The sequence below is a fragment of the Vanessa tameamea genome, chromosome 12, assembly GCF_037043105.1.
Source record: "Vanessa tameamea isolate UH-Manoa-2023 chromosome 12, ilVanTame1 primary haplotype, whole genome shotgun sequence".
Classification (NCBI taxonomy): domain Eukaryota; kingdom Metazoa; phylum Arthropoda; class Insecta; order Lepidoptera; family Nymphalidae; genus Vanessa; species Vanessa tameamea.
Window position 1 is genome coordinate 5900476 of NC_087320.1, and position 27315 is coordinate 5927790.

The following is a 27315-nucleotide window of genomic DNA, read 5'->3' on the forward strand; positions in this document are numbered from 1 at the left end:
TAAAGTATTTTCGAAAACTCATCTCATAAGGAGGTAATATTGGGGATGAAAATTTGTATAGGAATTCGTCATTGTTCACGTTAAAAACAGGAATATTAACATATATAGTCATTAAAAATATTTAATAATATACCACCTACCAAAATTATATAATATACATAATATTCATACTATATAAAACTAATAATTATATCTTTCTAATTATAATATGAAATATGAGTAATGTTCTGCAAGTACCGTTCTCAATAATATTAGTTTGAAGTTAAAAACAAACTCTTCATTAAAAATATCTACAAGGGTAGTAAAATGACATTAATTTAGCTACAAATATTACAACAATATAGGTACTAAATAGTTTTTCTGTATGTAACTGTAAGAGAAGTTTACATAAATATTCACTCGTAACATTGCAAACGAGGATTGTTAATGACGAATGTCGTCAATTCAAACCGGCTTTTGCATGCAGCGTGCGCGTGATAGCGCAGGCTTGTAGAACGGGCGGGGAGAAGGGTGCCGGCCACGCTGTTTGCATGCACTGACCACGTGCTTATGAGTCTTTATTACTGTGCCATAATTTATTTCAAGCCAATATTGTTGTTTTAAAATAAAAGAAAAAAAACTCACTCGGAGCTTTGATTATTTATTTTCATATATTGTAGTACAATAACAGTAAATCAGTTTAGTGCAGTAAATAAAAAAATAAAAATTTTCGCTAATCAGTAGTTAATAATGATGTGTAGTAGGAACCGTATCAAAGGGAGGCAATAAAGTTTTATGGTATATGTATATGCAGTTTTTAAACTTATATTAATACAGGAAAAATATAACCTTTATTTTTTAAATAATTGTTATTATAATGCACATATATAAAGACTCTTATAATAAGATTAGCCACAGAATAAATTTAACAGTATCTTAATCGTATATTATATTTTGAATTTAAGAATAGATATTCGTTTATTGCTAAAATATAAGGTTCAATCGTTAGTACTTAATGTATAAATACTAAATAAAATACGATATAAGAGTCTGTTATTGTTTACTTTAGTGGTTGTTATTTTTATTTTTTTGTAGATTGCTTTGTTACCTAGTCTGTGGCTAGAGTTACATTTGAGAAGTGCGGGGTGAGGTGGGGTAAAAAAGCGTTCGACTGCGCAGTGCGCACAACTGAGCGAAGCATAATATAATCCAGTGCCTGTTCAGCAATAGAAGTGAAATTGGCTCTTTTGCCAATCTAATGGAACAGCGTTCCTTCGAGCAAGTGTCATCGTCAATCGTGCTAAACAAATCAAACATTCGCCACAAACGTGACAATTGTCGCAAACAGCAAATACTGCTTTTGCTATTATGTTGTTTAAACGGATCATTGAAGGAAAGTCGATGTTGAACGCTGATGTTAAGGATAGGTTACCAGAGAAATGTTCTAGAAGGAAATCGGAATGCGACGGTTGTGGGGAACATTCCACGTAAGTGAGACGACAATTCTCGCTTTCTTATTCTTATCATAAGTATATCGACTCTGTGATTTGTTTTGATAGTATTTGTATACAATTATTTTGTTTACAAAACATCTTGTCTGCCAAGACCCAAGTGACATATTCAAATACTGAAGTCTGATTTCAAAAAAGTAAACATTCGGTTCAAATATCCAAACACGGAACGAGTTGCCTTCCTGTCTTTAGGGAATGATTTAGATTTAATTTAAATGAGAAGCTGAATTAGCTTAGTTTTAAGATCATTCATCTTTTGTTGTATTTTAGCTTGTTCATCTGCTAAATCTAGCGTCTTCTTTAATTCTGCGTCGTTAATAAAACTTGGAACATAATCATAATGGGTGTCGAATGGTCAACCGCAACCAAGTCTAATTCGCAATAATAATGTTTATCGTGATCGGGGCTGAAGAAAACCTCGTGAGGAAACTTTCATGGTATTGAATGAAGGTCAGCCACATTTAGCCGTCCCAGCCACATTAGCAATCCGCTTCACAAAAAGCTTCAAACCTTCTGTCTATCATCAGAGGACTTGGAGAAATTGTAGGACCTAAGCGATTACTTTCTTCTTTTCTTATAGATGTGCAGCACCAAGGAGGTTTTATTTTGAACTTCGAGCCTTTAGCCTTTCTTTTAAATGATCAAAGAGCGATAGGAATTGATCATGCTGTTCACCCAGGTTGCGAAATTCTAAGAATGCTAGATGTTTGAATGCATTTTGCGTTTAATCAAGCTTTAATATAAAATGCTAAAGTAGGTAAAAGCACTGGTCGGCTTTGCCTTAAAAAACTACGCATCTTAATTTCATAATTTATTTATTAACATACTATTGTTATTTGAAAAAAAAAATTAACTTAGAAATTGTAAATGACTTTTTTCTTGATGAACATATTATAGCCTAGTGAAATAAATGAGCATTAAAATTGTTTTATGTTTATTAAGTTGTCCGTAAGGATAACAAAAACCGGTTAAGTTAAAAAGACAAATCTCATAACACGACACTTTTACGGTGCTATTTATAAAGTCGGTGTAAAACAAAAACATTGAAGAAGCATTGAACGTTTAAAAACGCTTAAACAATTTACTTTTATTTATAAACAGAAGTATGGAAGTGTTGAATCTCAATACTAACTTTTATATTTATATTTATTTGTCTTTGAATGATGGATAAACGCTCATAGATTTGACTATTGTGCACAAACAGATAAACATCAATTTTAATATAGCTTATTACGAAAATGAAGTAATTTCATGCGATAATAATTAATTTAATTCCTTTTAAACCTCCTTACGATGAGTTTTCAAAAACCCTTTCAGTACTCACTTTTATAAGAAACTCGTGTGTTAGATTTTATACTTCTATACTAAGTAGAACAATCCTTCCAGTTCGGCAGTCGATCAGTCTGTGTTAAAATTTTATTAAGAAGCTGTAGCTTTATATAAAATATATGTATATGAATAGCATGTTTATAAAGATGCACTTACATCGTAATACCAGATATATAGATAATGATTTAATTTAATTTCTATACTCAAAAGTTTGTGAAAGTCGGTTTATAAATAGTAATTATTTTTTAATTTTGACAGATAAGTGAAACCCATTTAAAATACCAGAATTCATATTTATGTAGAGTTAGTAAAAATGTTAATATAATATTATTATTTTAATAATATTATATTGATTTCTATAGATGTTTCTATTCAAAATATCAAATGTTTATTATGAATTTTAAAATTTGTTTTTAATTATCACATACACAAACATTTATCTGCAATACGTAAAATAAAAAAACTAAATATATTTAGGTACAAAATTAATTTCACATATATATTGATTTAACAATATAATACTTAGCTATTTACCTAATTAAAAATGCAAAATGGTTAAGCGAAACGACTTAAAGTTGTGTCAGTTACGCGCTGCTCATTAAACTTCGCTAAAATGAGACCGATCATTATAATACGTATTATTGTATAATATTTAAGACTCCAAAGACTGTTTTACTATCTCATACGAAAATGTTATACCAAAATAATGGTTCATTCAATTAACATGTTCAGATGTATAATTACTTGCACGAGTAACATAAATAATGAACACGCACTTTTTGAAGTGTAATCAATGGACAACAACTTTGTTTACAGTTTATTAGTGTACAATAAATAAAGATAAAACTGTTCTAAATAGAAATGCAACTAGATTTGTTGTGTCTTCTTGTAATTATTTATTAATTACATCCGGGGGCTCGTCCCATACGTCCAAGATTCTGCTAAATCGTGACGACACATGTTTGCGGCCAATCTTGAGGTCACAGTATCAAGGGTCTTGATAGATAACCTCTAATAATGTAGATCTTCATATAAACTCCTCGTAGCTGTAATTATTGATCAGTTATTGTTCGTGGTTTATACTTGACAAACGAATGTTATTAGTGAAAATATTCTAATGTTAAGGTATAATTCATTATAGTAAATATTACACGTATTTTCAGTATATTGGAGGAAATGATGAAGATGGTGCTACTTGGTGTAGTTTTGTGGGCAGGGGTTTCGTTCGGAAGTCATGTTGCTCCTTACCCACTCAACTTAATTGTGACCACAGGTACGTTTCACAACATAATCGAACTTGTTAAATTCCACGAATTGTTTTGGTACATATTTTATTAATATTATTTTTACAGATATAATTCATCCACCACCTATGTATGACTTCCCGTTTCCTAGCGCCCAAATGCTTAAGAAACTACCTCCTGTTACTACTGAACATACAAATAAGTCAATAACCATTAGTAAGCTATCAGTTTCGATGCTTGAACGTTTGGAGCAAAACTTAAATTGGGCAGGGATTAAGCCGCAATCAGGTTCTGCAGCGCAAGGACTTTCTATACACGGCTTACCATCAAATGATGCAATGAAGTATGAGAAATCATCTATGATCATATCAAAAGCATCGCAAAATTTGGTTTGGACTAAATGTACAAGGTAAGAAAACAAGTCAGTTGTAGCGAAACTAAGTATTTTATTATTTTATTATTTATCTTTATTCGTTCTAAAAATACAGTCACCGCGGAAAGTGATTAAAGTTAAAAAATACTTTAAAAATATTTGATAAAGAGAAAGCGATATTTTTTGTAGACCTTAAAATAATAGTAAAAAGGTTTTATTAAACAGCGTTAGTTGCATTTCGGTTTTGATTGTCCAAAAGTCATATCAGTTTGGTATCAAACATTGAAAAGTCTATATTGATTTATATTCATATCATTGATGTGTTTATATAGATACGGCTTGGCACCCGACGAGTGTGCGAGTTTCATAAGTACGTTAAATTTACGTGAAAGTGAATATGGACCTGAATGCGCACAGTTGGAACGATTTACGTGTCCGAAGAATAAAATGTCATCTAAGTATCGCATGTTTGATGGCTCTTGTAATAATCCCGTAAGATCTTCGTGGGGCCAGGCTCTGACTGGTTACAAGCGTCTCCTGCATCCAAGATACGCCGATGGCATTGAAGAAGTAAGTCACTTAGGTTAACATATAAAATATTTGTAACCTTTGTTTAATATAAGAGGTTGTTTCAATTTTAAAGCGATTTTAATTAACGTATTTTTGTTATCGTAGCCTCGTCGCGCCATTAGCCATAAAGATTTACCTTCAGCTCGGTTAGTAAGCGTAGTATTAGGAGATAACATGGATGTTCCCGACAGCAAGAAGACAATAATTTTGCCTCTGTGGAGTCAATTTATTTTCCACGACTTGGTTCATACTCCTGTCCGCAAAACAAGTGAGTTCTATAAAGTTATCAGGTTTCGTTATAATGTATTTGAACAATATTTTGAATACTATTAAAAGATAGTGGAAAACGTCGTTTGAAATTATAATTTAACATCGGCATTGCGATAATAACAACACAAAAAACTTATCGAAAACAAAAAACAAGCACTTGAACATTTTGTTAAGAGTATTGAATTATATGGTTATAAAATATATTTTTATTTTGAGATATTTCATAATAGAATAAATTCTTGCACAAGTTTGGCATATGTTTTTACAAAAGTATGTCGTCTTTAACAGTTCACACCAACCAACCTATTCGCTGTTGCGATAACGATGGTTACAACTTGGCGCCTCGCTACTTGCATCCTAGCTGCATGCCAATCTCAGTGTCCAGCGATGACCCCATCTATGGCAAAAAATACGTGACTTGTTTGGACTACACGAGATCCGTTACCACATACCGCGGTGACTGTACTTTTGGGGCTGCGGAACAGGTGAGTTCGTAATTATTTCCTTTTCTCTTGATCGTTGAAATTTTGCGTAAAATATAACGAAATATATCTAAAGAGCTATTCAAATCATTTCATTGGTAGTTTCGGAGATAACTGGATCAAATCAACCAGTACCAATCAGCCAGTGTCGTCATGTAAGTCGCGTGCCGTATAATCCTTACTGTTTTTTTAAATAAAATAATTTTAGTGACAAAAAATTATGTTTCGAAAGTAAAAATATAAAAATAAAAACATTTGAATTGTCTTGTTAAACGCAATATACAGATGCTAAGTACGAAATTAAATATGTAGGTTTTGTTATTTTTGAATAATCATCACGTGTGAACCACCAACATGAATATTTACTTATATAGTTATTGTTAGAGTTGTATTGTGTTATTGTTGTATTTCTATAGTAAATAGCTGATACGAGGCATAAAATATATCTTATACAGCACTCCAGCAAACTCTTTGCTGAATTTCATTATTAAAATGTAAAGAATTATTGTAAAATATATTGTATTTAATTGTCGCATATTTGTATAAAAATACATAAAACGTACATTGACCTCAATATTTATATTGAAGGTCTCAAAATTTTCCATTGATTCCATCTATTGATTTGTGTTTTAAAACGAATTTTATTGAAAGATGCGAATACGTTACTTTAACGAGTTCTATTGACATCAATAAAACAATAAATATAGATCGGTATAATTTAACCTTTCAATTCATTTCTAAGTATCGACTGCCATGCAAACAACGTATCAATTTCATTATGTACTGCAGGAAAAACATATTTATTAAATTAACATAATTAAATTACGGATTTACATAATTGTCTTCAACGTACTTTCAACTAACGATAAGATACTGGTGTTGATTATTTGTACATAATCTATGTATAGATCTATTCACTCATGATGACGCCTTCATGGTTAAATTACAGTCGAACTGTATTAATATGAGTGAGTGAGGTTCGTACTTACAAGATGTCTTAGTGTGTGTGAGAGAAATACGAGTAAAGCAAGTAATAAATATTAATTTTATCATATTTATTATATGTTTATTTAATTAAAACGCCGGTAATAATTTAGTTATTTTCTTGGTGGTAGGGCTTTGTGCAAGCCCGTCTGTGTAGGTACTCATCAGATATTCTACCGCCAAACAGTATTACTCAGTATAGTTGTTTTCCGGTTTGAAGGGTAAATGAGCCAGTGTAATTATAGGTACAAGGGACATAACATCTTAGATCCCAAGGTTGTGGCGTCATTGTCTATGGGCGGTGGTGACCACTTTCCATCAGGTGGCTCATTTGTTCGACCTACATTCATTTTATCTACCTACATAAACAAAAATAGTTTTGTAAAGAAACATATTGCTATCTCGTTTTTATTAGTATATAATACATTGGATAGAATACATTGGATAAAATATATTGTGGACGACATCAATACAGATTGGTAAAATAATCACAGTATTGTTTACTGTTGGGAGTTGAATAAGCACATAACAAATTTAATTCATTCTGAATTCATCTTTAATAATGATACGTTTTTATTTCATACTTGTTAATGAGATCGAATTACATTTTGTATTGTATAATCTTTTTCACTAAGGCAACTAAGGTTATACAAGAATGCAGTTAAAGGTGACTAAACTAAAAATAAACTCACTTTACGATGCAAAAGGATAACAAAAAATAGAAGAGGTTCTAGGCACTAACCAGTCATTCTAAATATAACTTTAAACTCGTTCGTTCTCTTGCCTTACAATTATGTGTTTTATATAATGTTACATTCCAGTTTTGGTATACAAAAAGTAACTCGTGACTAATTTTGTCTGACACAAGTACAGAGTACATCTGATTAAGCATTATTTTTTAGATCATTTCATTGGGTTTAATTGGCTTATAATTCAGTAGCAAGATATTCAGTATTGCGCGCGATGTTAAACAAAAGCTTATTTTAGTTACGTCTTTTTCATTCTAAATACGGACACACGTAACTAAAGCGCAGTACAAACAATAACAATTAAACGTTTCAAGGTTGCATATTAAATTCAACCGCTAAGTAACCGGCTACATATTTACTAATATGTTACGTAGAATCTATCGTACACCTAACTATGTTTTACGTAACTTATTATAAGTAATTTAATTAATTGGTGTTCTTTAAAATTATTGATAAGTTAGTCTGTTAGTTCATGTTAAATATCATACTATCATAATGGAAATTATCTTATTAGTATTACGATAGGCGTTTAATATACTTGTTTATGAGCTTGCACTCGTTGACGATGTATGAGCTATAAATTGTTTAAGTAATTCATATTTTGTTATAATTTGATATATTTAAAATTAAACGAATACAGAACAGCTCAGATTTCGTTTTTAATGATGAATAAACGAATAACTATATTGTTGTAACTGTTTTGTGAGCGTGACCTTTGAATTATAATGCGATTCAAAAATATTTTCTTTGTTTCGAATTTTAAATTGGATTATTTTAATAACATTTCAAACTATATTGTATGAAATATTTTCTTAATAGTTAACCTCGGAGCAGGTTTCATAAAAACATAATATACTTACTTTAATAATAAACATATTTGTTAGATATTATCGGTTAAATAATTTACGATCAATTGTTATCGAGTTATTTAATATTCTTACAATAATTGTAGTTGAACACATTTCACGATTGTATTTCGACCTTGTGTATCAACCTTGCTTGAAGGCTCAAATCAAACTCATATATCGATATTTTCTTGATTTAACTCGATAATAATAACAACTTAATCTGTAGAGAACTAACTATACACCACGTAACCCATAATGCGTGGTTATATTTAGCAATGCGTAACGTCTACTTTTGGTTTGCATTAGTGGCATATTGTTTACACTTTTAATATTTTTTATATTTTCGTAGTGAATTAAACTATTAAGTAACTAAATATTTATTTACATGTAGCTCGAAGATGAGTTTTACTTTAGGGAGTTGTTATATTAGAGAAAAAAAAAATAGTCAAGTCAAAGAAGCGTAAAAACACGTAAAACTATGACGTACTCTGGTATTTCTGATTATAGAAACGGATACCTTGCCCCAAGAAGGATTTATTGACTTTGCGGAGTCGGTAACCTATAAGCGTTATAAGCTTATCTTTACTTCTCGTGCACATACTATGATTAACACTGATTTCTATCAAAATTATCAATGTTACTGTGATATATTATGTCACTGTAAGCAACAATACTATGTATTGTTGTTTCGTGGTAGAACTCTATTGAATATATGTCGTATAAATGTAAGATTAGTTGTAAAATGAGTTTTAGTATTTATTCATGATTTTAATGTATTTTGCATTTCTAAATTTGTCCATAGATGAACCAAGCAACTCATTTTATGGATGGCTCTCATATATACGGCTCAAACAGTCGTGACGCTGCAGCACTACGCGAAAAGACAGGTGGTCTTTTGAAGACAAGCACAGTTGACAATGAGGAGTTACTGCCTTTATCAACAAACCCAACAGAAAAATGCCTCGTCAATACTGATTCTGATACCTGCTTCAATACTGGTGAGATTTGAAAATTTTTCTTAAGTAACAGCCTGTTAATGTCCCACTGCTGACTGAAGACCTCCTCTCCTTTTGAGGGTAAGGTATGGAGCTGATTCCACCACGGTGCTCCAATGCGGGTAGGTGGATATATATGTGACAATATTTCATTAAAATTAAACACATACAGGTTTCTTCACTATGTTTTATTTCATCGCCGAGAGTACTAGATGAATTATAAATATGTACAAATCCGGTGGTGCTTGCCTGGGTTAGAACCCGCGATCATCGGTTAAGATACACGCATTCTAACCACTGCTCAGAAGGTGTTTCCTAGTGGAGTTCTATTTTATTGATGACATTTTATAATAAACTACAACTACGATCTACTAATAATACTCTTTACTGAGGCACAGTTTATATATTTTTGTATTATTAAAATTATACATCTCTATAGACAAAACGCCCGTGCTCTTATAATAATTTGGTACAATTAACACGCTCGTGTGAGGCGTGTACGACAAAATCTTAAGGGTCAGCATCGACTTAATGTATACTTTTGACCTAACGAGGCTACATTTGTTTGTATTCGTTTGTACGTATTGTTAGTAATATTTCACGTTGAATCATCAAATACTAAATAAGCTATTAAATCTACATATATAAACTTAACATAGCTATAGGTTTCAGTCTGCGACGCAATAAAATTTATGGTAGATGTTTTATTAAGGTATAAATATGTCATTGAGCGTAATATATTCTAAGATTTTAATATTTATTTGTAGGGGATGTTCGTGCAAACATGCATCCGGGATTGACCAGCCTTCACTCATTATGGGTCAGAGAACATAACCGTATCGCCAAAACATTGGCTAATCTGAATCCCGGTTGGAATTCTGACAAATTGTACCACGAGGCCAGAAGGATTGTTGTGGCTGAACTGCAGCACATTACATTCAAGCATTGGCTACCTGCTTTGACTGGTGAGTTAATAAAAGTTAAAATATATCGTTCAATAATATAAATCGTTTTGTTTATCACTTAAATATAAATCTGAAATCAGTTATTAACTACTTCAATATTTCTCAATAGATCTAAATAGAGTTGAATGAAAATACATACCCAGATTAAATCATAAGGAAATTACGCATTTGAAAATAATGACTACAATTTAAGGATAGTCCTTGTAAATTAAGATGACTATATACATTTACTTCATGCATTTACTAGTCATGATGCCGTTCACTCGTTCAGCTCGTGATCGTACTTAAATACCGCGTGATTGGATTCTTAAGTACTTACATTACAAAATATTATGTATGTGTATATCTACACCGTTTATAGACTTTGTTATGTTAATATTAGTGCACATAAGCTAGCAATATAGTCTTAAACTTCAAATATATTCAAATATACATTACAGACACACTTCACTGAACACTAAAAAAACTAACTTGTAAACATTGTTGATAATATTGTTGATAATAAATACGAACATCTTGTTTATTAACGTACATAATAAGAGATATGAGTTATAAGAAATAATTTGCGTCAACGTGTTATGACAAGATATATTTTTAAATGAAAACCGATCGTTTTCCGAAGTGAGACAATAATAATATTTAAAGAACTTTTGTTTGTTGTTCTATAAAATTATGTTTTCATATTAAATACGGTAGAGCTATTGTGTTAGTACAAATCTCATCGCAGGACACGATAGCAATAATTAGAAAGTGATTTTATGCGACGCAAGTATAAATTATAATAATAATAAAAAAACATTTAAGGGATATCCGTATTAATATAGCGTATCACGGTATGACGTTCCATGAGTAAAATACGAACGAAGCCAACCGTAATTGTTAACTTTTATGCCATTTGTGGATGATTAAATTATAGATTGGAAAAGCGGCTAAACGACAACGATTGCGTTTAGATTTGTTTGCGATATAGTGACAATTTTTTTTGTGGATTTTGAAATGACCTGTGAATAGCTGATACGAAAATATACGTCAAGCGTTACAAAGTACGATGAAGTTATTTAAAATTAAAGTATGTTGTTGATAAATATAAACTCACACATGTATGCATTCATTTGAATTCAATTGGTTTAGTTAGATTTTTTTTTCTTCCGTTGAGTTTTGTTTTGCCAAGAAAAACCGATTATTTCGGCACTTTTATGCGGGACATAGAGGAATACGATCTATTAGTACTGATGACATTCCAAATATGAATCGAATTTAATATTTTGTTGGCAATAATAATAATAAATATATATATATGCATTTTTTTATGGTTTCAGGCAAAGTTTTCGATGAACTTTACGATAGTTACGATTCCGGTTATAATTCGGACATTGATCCGACTATCACCAACTCGTTCGCGACTGCCGCGTTCCACTTCGTGAACAGTCTGCTCGATCAGGATATCGAGTTGCTGGATGAGAACAACAATATGACGTCACATCGTCTCGTACACAACTACTTCAACCCACAATTGCTTGCTCAGAAGAACGGCCTAGAAAATCTACTCAGAGGAATGGTCAATCAGAAGAGTCAAGGATTGGACCTGAACTATGATGACGATGTAAGTTGCTTTACTAATATTTGTTTGGGAGGTTTTTTGGTATAAGTACAGATTATTAGATGTAAAAGTGTACAGCTTGATTGTGTGCTGCGATCGTGTGTAAGTTATAGTGAGTACCGCTGGTTATTTAGGGAGTGTTCCGCGCCAGCGATTTCCGTATAGGGGGGTCCCTACTTCCAGTGGGAGAAACGCGTAAATAGAGAGAAAAAAAGGTATAACTCACTCTGCTATACTACCACGAAACATAAATAATTTATATTGCTCTACCGTATTGGTTGAGTGAGTCATTGTAATTATAGACAGTGGATATAACTTTTAAGTTTTGATAATTATATTAGGTGTATTAATCGAGAATAAAAATGTACCAAAGTCATACAATAGCAGTACAAAAATAAATTCAAAATGTCACGTCATAAAAAAACTATAGAAAAAAGAAGATAATAAAAATTAGCGTTGCCGTAATCGGCGATGTATAAGTTGTATGTCTTATTTACCGGCCTGTCTGTTCTTATATTAAATTATAAAATATAAACATTGAAAAACACAGTTCAGTGTAAAAATATATAAAGGATGACGATAAATTTTAAATATTTTTAATAGTTAGTGCTTCATAGAATTTAGGTTTTAATTGGATTACAACATTGTTTAAGCTAAACAATGTTGATGTATGAATACAAAAAATATTAATTATGATAAATATAGGATCTAGGTTATATAGTTTTTGAGATTGTTAAAAAAACAATTAGTAGTAACCTCCAATATATTATAACCTCGTAATTTTTTTTTTTTGTTAAGTTATTATTTGACAACATCACAAACATTACTCTGATCCCAATGTAAGTAGCTAAAGCACTTGTGTTATGGAAAATCAGAAGTAACGACGGTACCACAAACACCCAGACCCAAGACAACATAGAAAACTAATGAACTTTTTCTACATCGACTCGGCCGGGAATCGAACCCGGGACCTCGGAGTGACGTACCCATGAAAACCGGTGTACACACTACTCGACCACGGAGGTCATCATTATATACTTCAATAATACTTCTAACGTATTTTAATTAATTAATTATTTTTTGCATTAAGTACATACACTTCAGTTTATTCCGTTGCTCTCATTTAAATGAAATGTTGTTAAATATCATACTATGAAAGCAAAGAAATATATAACTTTAGAATGCTAAAAAATGTCGTCTTTCGAAAGTATTTTAACGAGTGACCTTGTTGGGACGAGTTTTCGAAAGATAATAGCTGCATCCAACTTTCAATCTTAAATAATTCATATTAAAGTTAGTTTCAAATTGAAATTTACATCGATAATCTTTATAATCTAAACCAAAAGGCGATCAAGGTATTATATTTAATATGACAGCGTTCTAATTTTGATCTCAGAACTCTTTCTTGAATAAATTAAAATTATTATTTGAAACTGGTCCGTGAGCGACATATTGTTAATGCTATAATATTTCCTTTAATAGATATAATAAAAATTTAAAAGAATCGTTAAAGAGCGTTTGTATGTTAAGAGGACTACAAGAGCTAAGTGCCCTTGAGAATCGCACGCACACACTTACAAAATCGACAAAAACGGCAAGCCCGTGAACTAAGGGTTAAGCGAGGTAACGAGGTTACGCCCAAATATTCTAATAGATGGCGCCAAACCGAGCGAAGTAAGATCAATCATAAATCTCATAAAAAATAGATAGGACAACAGAATTGTTTTTATTTCTTTCGATGTTAGTTAAAGAATGATTATAAAAAAAACTGATTCAATTAAACTTACAATATTTTTATTTATATTTTGTACACAATAAAATAGACAGTTAGTTTTAACCTTTTTTTCTTTTATTTATATTATTATACCTACCACAATTAGTTCTTATACTAAATATTAAAACATACCAATTTTTCAATATTTTATAAAAGTTTGATAATCTATTTATATAATAAAATCGTAAGTGTTCGAAACCTGTAGTGTAGTAATCGTGGGGTAACATATAGCGTAGTTTTTGTTCGTTTTATTAATATCGGTTCACAAAGAAAAAAAAAATTCAATTAAAACAAAAACATCTAAATATTTACAAGAAAAAAATGTCGTCAAGTCGATTTGGTTGAATCATTGGTTAACTAGGTTAATCATACTAGGTTTAATTATAAATCTCATAAAAATAGATAGGATATTAGAATTATTTGTTTTGCTTTGGACTGTTATTCGAAAATGATTAAAAAATAAAACTGATTTAATTAAACTTAAAATATTTGGATTTGGTACTACAAAAAAAAAAACATTTAGTGTTAATTTTTTTATTAAAATATTTTATTTAATTTCACTTGTATGTATGAATGTATGTACGTATGTCCTGAAATCTTGCAATCAATATTACACCTACTTCCATTGAAGCTATGGAGCTGAAAGTTGGCACACATATTTAGTCTCGATGACAATCCACGATTCATGAATTGCTTCCATTTTCAATCTAATATGGCGGACGTTACTAAAAATTACAATTTTTGAATTACGTACAAATGACACTTCTAAATATTCTAGTTCTCTGGTTCACAATAATTACATAATTTTTTTTATTATTAAAATTAGTTCATACATAACTTTAATTCCTATTATAAACAAAATCGATAAAATTAAACTCTTACGCAATATAAATAGCTTCCGTGTTATTGTTTTCGACTTTCTTTATTCTGTAAAAAATAAATATATGTTAGTAATTATATTTTTATTAATTATAAAATTATGTATTTAAAAAATATGTATCTAAATATGCCCCATAGTACTTTTAATGAAAAATATCAAATTGCTTCGAGATCATGGGGATCGAACGTAGTCAGTCTCAATTGATTTTATCCTTACTTTCACCAAATACTCTATCATAATATTTGAAGAACAGCTCGAAAAAACTGATTCTATGCGAACTGATTGCACATTTTTTCTAATAGATGTTTTCAATATTCATAATTTATAAAAAAAAAATATGTTTACTAAAAAAATACTCTTACCTTTTAATATCGTTCATATGTATGTTCGGCGCTTAATTTATATAAACGTTTTTTAGTTTTCCTCACGCGTTTCACTTCATTTCCCATATTTAAACAATTAAAATTTATGACAAATAATATAATAAAAAACAAATGCCTAATTACTACTACATTATTTTAACTTAATATATTTATCTACAAGAAAGAATAATATTTATTATAAGAAAACATGAAACAATGAATTTACATTTAAAATTACAAAAAAATATTTCGTAACGTAATGATGCTCGTAACGAAAAGATCGACACGTCTGTATAGCATCAGGCCTTGGCCGGCAATGTCTGTACACGGCGTTTACGCACACATGCGTACGAATTTTGTTCGAAAATAAGAATATCTGATTTAAAAAAAATCTATTGAAGTTATTAAAAAAGTGACGCAGAGGTTAAGTAATATATTGCTTGTAGAATAATCTGACAAAAAACCAGAATTATTGAATGTATATAAGTATAGTTTTTATTTATTAAAAGATTTTTTTAGAGGTAACTTTGTGATTTTTTTCTATCGTACCAAATTAATTACATCATGTTTTCAAAATAGCAAATAACTAGCATGTATCTTGAAGATTATCATATATTTTTTTCATTTGGTTTACTGCATTGGATCATATACTTTTTTGCATTATAAAACTTGCATTTAGCTCATGTAGTCCCCTTAAAGGAATGTTACGAAAGAATGACATCTTAGTTGATTGAACACCTTGGGAATGAGATGATCACCACCAGGCTGTTTCAAATAACTAAAATATATTGAAAATATATATATATATATATTCCCGCTGAGTTACTTTTGCCGGTTCTTCTGAGGTTCGAGGTACTTATTTTCGAACCGGTGGTAGATTTTTCACTATCAATAAGCAAGTGTAACACTTCTATATTGAATAAAGATTTTTGATTTGACTTTGACTTTTGACGGATTAAAATTATTGTCAATGTCAAATTGGCCACTTAACATTAGCCCCATTTGCTAGTCTACTTTTCCTATATGAAAGTTTTGTATTGTTTCAGCTCCGTCACAGCTGGCTGGGTGGTTTAGATGTGATGGCGGTGGACATCCAGCGCGGTCGGGACCACGGTCTGCCCGCTTACGCACACTACCGCGCACTCTGCGGGCTGCCGCTACCCACCACTTTTAACGATCTCAAAGATGTCATGCCCGCTGAGGTAGTTTATATATCAATGCATATATTTTATTATAACTTCAGTTTCACTTTTATTTTAAGACTTATGAATTGTATTGCAATAATTAAATTTGTATGTATTTAATTCAAATGTGTTGTTTGTTTCAGACGGTGGAATCCTTAGCTCGATTGTATGAAAACCCGAGTGACGTAGATCTCGTAGTGGGAATAATGGCTGAGATTCCTCTAGAAGGGTCTCTTCTCGGACCAACTACTACATGCTTGATAAGTAAGTTTCAATGAATTGAAATCTATACTCGAGTCATTATCACTAGTTTTAACTGGTACTGACGTACACTCTTACCAAAAATATTATAACATTTAAGTTTGGCCAAATATTTTTGTACTTCTAAATTAACTATGACATTTTTATTGTTATTCCATTTATTGTAAATTAAAATAAAACTTGTAGCAGTAGGTAATGCAATAAGTTATCAAGATTTATTTGATTATTGATTTTATAAAAAGAACTTTCTTTGGGAAATAATTGCTATGCGAACGCGAACGAATATTCTATATACGAACAAAACAAACGCAATGTCGTTTATCATTTATATATTTAGATTTCACGTGTCTGTGGGGTATCCGTTAGTCATGTGCTTTGTTGGTTAGTTGTCGCATGTTATGAGTGAGTACAAGTCGATAACGTGGCGTGTCACCTCGCAGGGGAGCAGCTGCGTCGCACGCGCGCCGGCGACCGCTACTTCTACTCGCACGCGGACGAGGCGGGCAGCTTCAGCAAGCGCCAGCTGGCGGAGCTGCGGCGCGCGTCGCTGGGCGCCGTGCTGTGCGACAACACCGCGCTCGCCGCGCTGCAGCGGGACGTGTTCCGCCCGCCCTCCGCCGAGTGAGTCGTGGCTTACTTCCCGAAAGTGTCCTTCTGACCGATTATCGACCATATGAATAATCGACCCCAAAATATTGTTTGATTGTCTACTACCTACCACTTAATACGACAGCCTATAAGCCTATAGGCTAAATTATCCACTCTAGCTCAGCTGCTAGGGTGGATCGATGTGTGGCAGAATTTCATCCGACACATACGAGTTTCTCTCGATATTTTTCTTCAAAGCCAATCACGAGATGGATTATAATAAACACTCTCAGCTACTCACATTATGTTAATAGCAGTTAAGAATAAAGTTTTTGTGTTGTTGCAGCAATCCTGTCGTTTCTTGCGACGGAATCAGGAAGGTTAATCTTGAAGCTTGGCAAGATCCTTCCCAGCAACCGGACATCTTGACGCGCACCAATAAATGGATCAAAAACAAAGTTGGCAGTAATTCCACAAAATAGACTGACAGTCCTTTATATAGATTTAAGATTAATATTTTTGTGTAGCTTTTTCTTGGTCTGCGGTGATTTGAATGGATTTTTTATGAAGAAAAAAGTAAATTCATGTGAAACTCCAATAGCTCAACGGTGAATTGGTTGACGAGGGATGTATAAGTCGCAAAGTCTATCCTGAACCCTTGGGCTATTGTGGTACCCACATTTAATTCAAGCTTCACATTAAATTGTAAAAAACTATTATTGAAAAAATGCTCTATTTTCATAATTTAGATGTACTAAGTTATGAAAATTGAGAAAATATTTTTAGTATATTAATATGACCAATTTAAGAACACATGCGAAGTAACCCAATTAAAATATGTTTTTGAAGTCAAATTCCATAAAAAAAAAAACTTTAATTAACTGTGTTTATTTAATAATTTCTTGTAATTTTTTTGGTTAAAGTTATTTTTGTACCGCAGACTTTAATATAAACATCGAGTGATTCAGTATTGTGGTTGAATAGAATTTATTTAGTTCCTAAGCGAACCACGTTCAGCTGATTTTTAAAACCCATCTTCGTCAACCGTTTAAAGATACCAATGATGATGATTATGATAAAATTATGTATCTCATTAAAGGTTAAAGAAAAAGTATTTTGAGCTTCTGGTGCGTATGCTATAAGGCGATTAGAGAAACCAAGCAATTCATCAAAAACAATCCAGGCATCAATGAAAATGAACCTTTGCGCCTTTTAGTAAATAGATGGGTCAATTATAAAATCAAGTCCGTACAAATCTACGGACGCCATGTTGTACAGTGGCTGTGATAACGTGGAAAAGTCCACTTCGATGGCGGTATTTAGTCATTGAGACCCATATGTTAAAAGGTCCAACGACTTTAATGTAATATTAACCGTCTTAGGCTACTTGAACCTCTCGCATTTTGCACTTTCTCGATTATAGTTAGTAAATTCGCTTTTCACAGTTCGAAATAGTAAATTATAATAATTATTAGAGTCGCACTTTGTTATCTGTTTATAGAAATTGAAATTATTTAATTTCTTTATAATTGACTTTAATATGTAGTTCCGTTACAGAAAGGTAATTTTTTTATTAATGATAGAATCAAGTTAAAATATGTTCTGAAGTGGACACACATCTTTAAATAAAGTATTTAAAAATCATTTATTGTGTTACGAGATTTGATAAAGCGTACATTTAATTGTATTCGTCAATTATGATATGTACTTTAAATTTTGGGCACAAAATTATTCGAAAAATCGTTGTCTGTTGCACAAGATACTAATATTTTGAATATGTGTACCATTTTACCAAAGACTGCCTAACATCTCTTAGCGATTATTTTGATTTAAGTATTTTTACAAAAGCAATATTCTCGAGTAGAAATAACAATCAAATTTTAAAAATGTTAAAATTTTCGTAGCAAAACTTACTTAAGTCAATTACATTATTTTACTCTATTTTTATTTTGTATTCTCTCATTTATGTTATTAGTATTTCAAATAAACTTACCTTTAATTATCTGTACTAAAGAACAATGTGTAAGAATCTACAAATAATACCTACTTGCAATTACAACTTATTCCGACAGTTAATATTTATTAAATATGTTATAAACTTTTATTAACGTTATCTTTATGAAGACTTGACATATGATACAATGTATGTGTAAAAGATCCGACGTAAATCTTTAATTATCCAGAGATTATGTATTTCGTAGTAAATTTTCCAGCTTGCCCTTCTCATCAGGGTATAGTTCTCTATTGTCGACTTTATTTAATTAAATGTATTCTTTTATATTCCAATAAAAAATATTTATATAACTGAATTACTTTTTCTTTTTAACCTGAGAAACCTTGCCAGCATGGATAGTTGATACTTTCGATCGTTATTTCGAACATTGCCATGCATAGGTATTCTAAAATTTATTTTATTATATTTACTAGAAGCTATCAAATATATATGTAAAATGACTTGAAGTTCGTGGCCTTTTTCAATATTTGATAAAACATTTAACAAATATGCTTAACTAAATGAATTTATGCGTAGCCACCACACAAAAAACATGAGATAGCTTTGTCTATGTAGGAACCAAGCAGTACCTGCTGTTATACGGTTGCAGGGAAGCATAAAATCTTATCCAAATGAGTTATCGCAAGGAATGAGAAGGTTTTTTAAAAATATTCTTGAAAACTGCTTTAAAATCCACCTTTTCGTACTTATACCATGTAGTTAGCTCGAGGCAGAAATCCGGATAATAACTTAAAAATTAATGCCTCCATGATCGTTAAAATTATAACAAATATGGCTTACAAAAGCTTGATAAAATAATCATGGTGATAGACGGTTTTAAATCATGGAAGCAGGTAAATAAGCAAGGTCTCTTAATTACAGATATAACCTTACAAGGAAGTGTTCTTCCTCCTCCTTGATCAATCAACTCGAACATCAACAGATGTTTGAGTTGATTTAAGAGACATTTCGGTGACATGATTAATCTAGGCTGAATTAAAGTAACTGTCATAAAGTATTTTGGGTCATCAATAGATACAACATATATTATTGACACAGACTATAATCATGATGATGATGTCACCCTTGTGACGGCGGCAAATCTCAAGAGAGACCAGCTACAGTAAAGTGCACAGATGTGTGTGTGTAATCCGATGGCACGGTACATCCGACCTGGCCGAAAAGAGTTAAGGCGCAGTGGTTGTACGTGCTTTGTAAGGCATGGGTTTTGTACATACTTCCAATTTCCAGACTCCAGGCTGTTATTGAGTGTAATTTTTCGACAGAAAATCTAATAACTTTTTATTGGCCCGACTTGAGGTTCTGTGTTGAGACTTGAGACATATTTGTATCTGTCTCAAGACTCAACACACACACGCATACACATGCTTTCATGAAAGATACTTTTAAGCGGGAAGTATTCAAACTAGCCAATCAAAAATACTGAATTACGTATAAAAAATAATGGCTTATCGAAATATTAAGACTTAGTATTTCGGTAATTACTATGTCGAAATATATTGAATACTAGCTGTGCCCGCGACTTCGTGAGCGTTGTTTGAATTTAAGTTATTTGGATATTGTAGCATGATTTTATTTTTATTCTATATATAATTCTAAAATAAAAGTAACCTAAGTTACTCTTAATTATATCCGCTATCTGCCAGTGAAAGTCCCGTCGAAATCGGTTCAGCCGTTCCAGAGATTAGCCGGAACAAACAGACAGACATAAATTGTAAAAAAGTTTATTTTGGTATATGTACCGTGTATACATAAATATGCATTTAGTAAAAATGGGTTATTTTAATATTACAAACAGACACTCCAATTTTATTATATGTATAGATAACGATTTTTAAATTCAAATTAGTGTTACTATATATGCAGAAAGAGCAGCATATTAATTCTTGTGCATACAAATATATTCTAACCGAACATCTCACGCACTTAGTACTTTTTTTGCCCGCTTAAGTAATTAACTTTGTCACTTAGGATTTAAATTGCTACCTTAGATTAATTATTGCCCTCTTTTAGTGCATTCTTTTTGCAGCGCTTTTTACTTAATATATGTTATTCATTAGGGTAGCAAGTTATCACATATACGAGTATACATTTTTCTCACACATAATTGAACGTCGCTCGGTTTAGTTAGCCGATGGCAGTTAATTTGGCAATTAATGGCATTTATATTTCGCCCGATTAATAATTTTCCAATTCCAACCAAAATAGCAAGAAAGAAAAAAAACGTTGATTAGACTGCAAAATTGTAATAGGGTGAGGAGGTTAAGGAAAGTTTGAGAAACTGTATCTTTCATTTAAACGGGACGGTTTAAAACGGTATAAAATACCTACCTATTTTTACATTGTTATCGCAATTTCACCAAAATCAGGTTTGAATTATTTTCATCAAGGGTAGGCTTTAGTAGTCGCCGCAGGTGCAACGGCTATTACTGAATGTCAGCGATAATAATTACGTCGGAGAGCGATGATAAATGGAAATTTGAATATTCCGTTCCTTTAAAATAGGTAACCATTTTAGTTACTAATGTAAATAAGCATTGTATTGCGAGTAAAAAATATGAATGTCTCACGCTTTTGATAATTTAATAACGAGCTAGAACAGTTCTGGTTTCGTATATGCACTGTTGAGACATACACCCAATATATCAACTTAAAAAAAAATCTTACAGTATCGCAAACGAACTTTATGGAATGGTGCATACAATTAATAGACTATTAATACTTTAGGCACTTGCCTGTTTCCAGCGCTGGGGCATCTTGGTCCGTTTTAATGACGTTTCGATATAATTGACGTCTTTAAAAGTTAATATAATCATCAATAAAAAAATCTATTTCGGATTTGTAACCTAAAATATAAGTCGAAGTTTTATCAATTTATGTTATTTGTAATAAGATAAAATAATTACATCATCATTAGTTGTTTTCGATTAGTGCCAGTCACACAACAATAGTTATTGTGTTAGTGTAAAATACAAATAAACAAAGCGAAACATTTAGCGAAATAATTATATAGCTATATAACCGAAGATATATTTTTACTCTAATTTTGATTTAGATTATGTATTTTTAGACGTACACAGCTCATATTTACTGGTCAATATTTTTTTTAAGGGTAAAAAAGTAACTGTCCTTCAGTTGGGCTAAGGTAAATAGATAAATAAGAGATATATTTTTTTCTATAACTTCTTCTAAAGTGCAAGTTTGGAGGGTATACGAATCTCAAAATCACAAAATGCATCCCAAGGGAACAGCATGCTTTTTACTACGTTCGGATTTGTGATTTTTTATGTCTATACTTTTAAAAGTTTTTATTTAACTTGTATATTTGTTTGTTTAGATCAAATCTTGCATGATGACTTAATAAAATCTAATCAAATTAAATGAAATGTATTTTATTCGTATACATAAAAGCTTGTTTTAAAAAATGTTACGTCACTTATAATCTGATTAAAAATGTTTTTATCTGACTAATAGGAGTTGTCGTATTGTTAATATGTAATTTTTTTTTTCATTCCAGGGATACTTAGGACCAAAAACGTAGGATAATTGATCTCAAAGAAATTCGACCTGCGTACTCTTTTGATTAAACATTTAACGAACTCGAGTATTTATAAGTCATTTCACAAAATGTATTTTATAAATGTTATATACATTTTATTATATTTTCATCGAACCGTTTGCAATACAATGTAAATAGCTTATTCAATTGTCGCTTCGTAAGGCCGAAAATAAATTTAGGTACCGACGTTAATGTGATAAAAAAGTAACAACCTGTAAATGCTGAGCACGACCTCTTCTCTACTTGACGAGGTGGGTGGGAGTTTACTCCCCCAGGCTGGTCTAATGCAGATTGGTGATACATACATTTAACGTCATCCAAAATGGGAAGTGGTTATGGTGTCCATATAATATTTTCATTCAACGACGAGCATGAGTTATTAACACAGATTCACCATTCGTAAATTTAGTGGTGCTTGCCCGGTTTTGAATCCGCTGAAATCTTCCGTTAATCTACACATTTTCGATCTTTTCGGCTATCTTGGCTTTTGGTTAGAATTTTTTTTTTTTATTTAGTACCATTTTTTGCGAGGAATCGACGTTGGTGATGTTAAAATGTTTAGAGTTTAGTACAGTAATTTGTCTTTGAAGCAGATGCTATCGGTTGGTTCACTTACTCATGGCTAATCCATAAAATATGTAGCAGTTTTATGTTCTTTTGGGGACCGCTTGTGGCTTTTACGGTATTAATTGACCCAATGATTCATTTAATGATTAAAGAACATGACAGAAAACTATATGATGAAATTTTGGTGTTTGACGGTTTATTCAGCTATGTTTGTTATTCTTGTTATTATCAGGATATACTTATTAATTAAACATAGATTGATGTCCCCAATAAAATACTTATTTTTATTATAATAATTAGTTGGATGGGCAAATAGACTACCGGATGGTTAGTAATCCCCACCGCCCTTTAGCGCAGACATTGGCGCTATAAGGGAACCAACTGAGAAGTTACGTGTCGTTTTTTAAGCTGAAAAACATCTTTATTAAGTAGCGCTGTTTAGCGGTACGAGAAAAGATTATTTGGTGGTTCTTTTTTGACACTATACCGTCAACGTCACATTATTTATTTATAGACTTTATTATATTATTCATTAAATACTGAATTAATTCATTGTTGTCACTTTCTCGACGGAATTGTTTAAATTTGACACAGATATAAAAGTTTTACTGCGTAAAATGCAAGGGCAAATGGGTCAATTTATGGTAAGTCGTGGCGACTGGCGTCGATCAATCCATTAAAAAATCACTTTTATCGTAAACCAATGGACAAACTCAAATGAAAATAGTAAATAGTTAGGAATCGCAAAAGATGTAGAATAACGCATGGGAACATGTAATATCTAATAGAAATATATATAAGAACCATACTGTAATATATGCATAATAGGTAAATTTCAAGTCTACGAGTATTACAATTGTTATATAACAGATATCCCTACTAAATATCTGTAACCTATGAGAACTATGTCTATTATGTCTATTATATCTATTTCTCAGCACCCCTTAATAGGTGGATATACGTTTGGAGATACGTACGTGACCTTGTTTGATTAGATGTTACCGATTAATATGCCGCTTGGAAACCTCACACCCCCAGTGCCATGTATTTGCGGAAATAACAGACATAGAAACAAGCACAAGATTTATTCTGCAAAACTGTGCGTAATTGTTTCCGAGTTCTCAATCAATTGAAACCATTTCTCGGATATTAAATGTTATATATCTACACACCGTACAATTTTATTTTTCATTTTTGTTTTGTGTTTATGTATGCATACTATAGTATAAGACGAAAAGTACTAAAATGTTGAATATTTCAATGTAATTATTTTCTTTGACAATTGAAGCTAAAGAACAATAAATGTATGTTTAATTACAATCGTTGCGTTCGAATAATGATGTAATCAAATGACATATTCCGTCAAAAAATTATGGATATAGGAATTTTTAGAGTTGAATGTTTATAAAGGCAACGTTCATACTTAAATAATAATTTGTATAAAGTGGTCAGGTTAGATATAAGATATCGGACGAGTACTATGGTCAGATCAGATCTATTTTAGTTATTGAAAACAAAGCAGCAGCAGTGTCAAGCTATATTATAAATCATTGGCATTAACTAAAATAAGTGAAATGAAAGGATTTCGAGTAAAAACAAATATAAAGTGAATATGGGAAATAAATGTACTTGTACATAAGTGAAGAATCTGAATAGAAATCATGGCTGTACAGTGTACACCGCTAGGGATTATTTCGGTTCTAAGAGTTATCATTCTGGAGAAATATACCCGAGCGTATGAATGAAAAAATTGCAAAGCGTAAATGGTAATTTCTATTTCCAAAAAACGTCGATGTTATGTATTTTGATATTGTGTGACAAATTGATCAGGAAGTGTGGGCTCTCATTTCCGTTATGTCAGTCAATGTTATACCTACTAGGTATATCATTAAACTGTAGCTTGTTAGCTTGTTGCTAGCTATATTTACTTGGTATTCGTGTGAAGTGTCACACGAATACCAAGTAAACATTAATAATATTACGAATACTTTCATAGATCGAGTGGTTAAATATTATATTTCATATTTATTCATGGATTTTAAGAAATAGAAACTTAATTGAATATTATTCGAGGTTCTAAAAAAGGTTCTAAGAATCGTAATTTTTCAATTAAATATTAATAATGCCAAGAACCGTATCTTAAAACCGTACAAACAATAATTATTTAATAAATTATTATTGTATTAGCTGTGTTAACAATAAAGTTCTTTATAATCTGTGGTTATTGTGGTTTAATTTATGAGCATTTTATATAATATTAATAAGACTATTAATTTATTAAAATTTACTACGTGTTGAGTAGTTGCTTATTTGAATATTTATTTATAAAAAGCAAAGGTCTGGCCGTTGCTTTTTATAAATAGTAAAAGATAGGCTTATTTGAAACTGCCCAGTCCTTTTTCTTTCCGAGCATAAATAAATGGTTTTATCTAAACTCTAAGATATTATTATAAATCTAATTAGTACTTTGTTAACACAACATAGCCGACTAATAAAACAGAATCTTTTGTAAAATAATAATATTAGGCCAATTGACTGATTAATTAGGTGTTAACGAAACGGAGGTAGCTCTACATTTATGATTGACTATAATTCTGTCAATTGAAGATTTATGACGCGTACTTGAAAAAAGCACACGTTGATACGGATTTAGCACAGTACCCTCTAAAATATTGACATTGTAATGCTTAATGTGTGTTTATTTGTAAATAGTAATCTTCTTAAATTTCTAATTGAACCACGTAGAAGGGGGGAGGGACAAACACGATTACTGCATAACCATAACAATATTTACGTGATAAGCAAGGCAAAGTTAACCCTTTATGGAAAAAAGCAATAATAGGATATACAATTTACGTTCACTTCCTGGAACTCTATATCCCACAGACTATACATCGTTGAGATGCTGGGTACCAGAAAACATAGTAACAAAATTGTAAGATTTCGTTTATTCGCTTATTTGAATTAAAAACATGGAAGAGATTTGTCTCAATGCCGAGCTTACGGGCTGTTCCTTTCTTAGGGTATGAGATAAAATTGTCTCAATACAGTCAGGCCTCGTCCAATCCAACTCTGCCATGTTCTTCCAAACTATAATAGTCTCATAAATCGAAAGAGTCTATAACCTCGCCGTCTTCACGAAGGGAGACAGAGTTACTTGAATGGTCCACATTCTTAATTAGAGAATCTCCAGTGATGCGTTTCCCGTTTGCCATGGCTGAAGACTACCTACCGACTATGCTCTAAGTACAAGACATTTGAGTGAACTGCAATTCATCTACCAGCCACGTATTAGTCGTTAAATATATAATTATATATTTATTGGGGAAAATCAAAATAGGGAAAAAATTACAATAAATATGGTTAAATTTTTCTCTTACACAGTACTAATACTTATTAAAATAAGTAACTTGATGCTTTTATATTATTAAAAATTAACGATTATGCTTTACAATTCGGACCATATTTTTGGAAATATTGAAACAATGCTCGAAATGTACGGTAACATAAATATTATGTTTTAGCACCAAGTACGGTGAATGGCTTACATTATATACCAACTACAACTTTTAACAACCCGGTTTATTGCCTCATCTTTTAAAAAAGTGTTATAAATCCACGAAGAATAAAACAAAGGACATCTTATTTTGGTACTTATTTCCTCTTGAAATAAATTGACACAATTCATCTTTATCTAGGAGGTTTTATTTTCGTCCGTAGTTTTATCATTCTCCCTTTGTACGGAAGTCGTATCGCGTTATACTCGGGACTCTGAATAACTGCCTGAAAAACCTGTCCCATCATATACTATAAAAATATTCGCTTGTTTGAATAGCCTTATCTTTTCTAAAGCTCTATTATGAAAACGTAAATACTTCTATTATTTGCATAATTACTTAGGGCTTTTTGTAATTAACACGGTATATTACATATTGTCAGTGATATTCTATTCTCGGCATTTGTTAAACTGAATACACACGCCTCTCCTCGTTCTAACGAAGTAAGTTTTTACGATCAGAAATAACGGAGTTTTTAATGAACTTTGTTTTTTTTACGGATTTTGTAACGAACACGGTTTAAAAAAAATAGTAGCGTTGTATGAGTGGAAATGTTCCTCTACTTTAACATAACCGTTACAGATTACTTATAGAAAAATGTGTTTTAATGGTTAAAAAAAAAATTATTTATATAAGCCGCATTTTTATGCTGTCACGATAATATATAATA

General features: G+C 31.4%; 1 protein-coding gene across 1 annotated transcript; it reads left to right on the forward strand.

Annotated features, from left to right (window-relative positions):
* The first annotated feature begins 1169 nt into the window (after positions 1-1169).
* LOC113392889 (peroxidase-like) lies at positions 1170-19257 on the forward strand. Its single transcript, XM_026629500.2, has 13 exons — positions 1170-1466; positions 3983-4092; positions 4172-4472; positions 4769-5006; positions 5112-5274; positions 5565-5761; positions 9142-9337; positions 10102-10299; positions 11619-11902; positions 15962-16117; positions 16243-16363; positions 16801-16981; positions 17295-19257. The coding sequence occupies exons 1-13, from the start codon at positions 1348-1350 to the stop codon at positions 17428-17430; spliced, it is 2400 nt and encodes a 799-aa protein (XP_026485285.2). The 5' UTR covers positions 1170-1347; the 3' UTR covers positions 17431-19257.
* The last annotated feature ends 8058 nt before the right edge of the window (positions 19258-27315 follow it).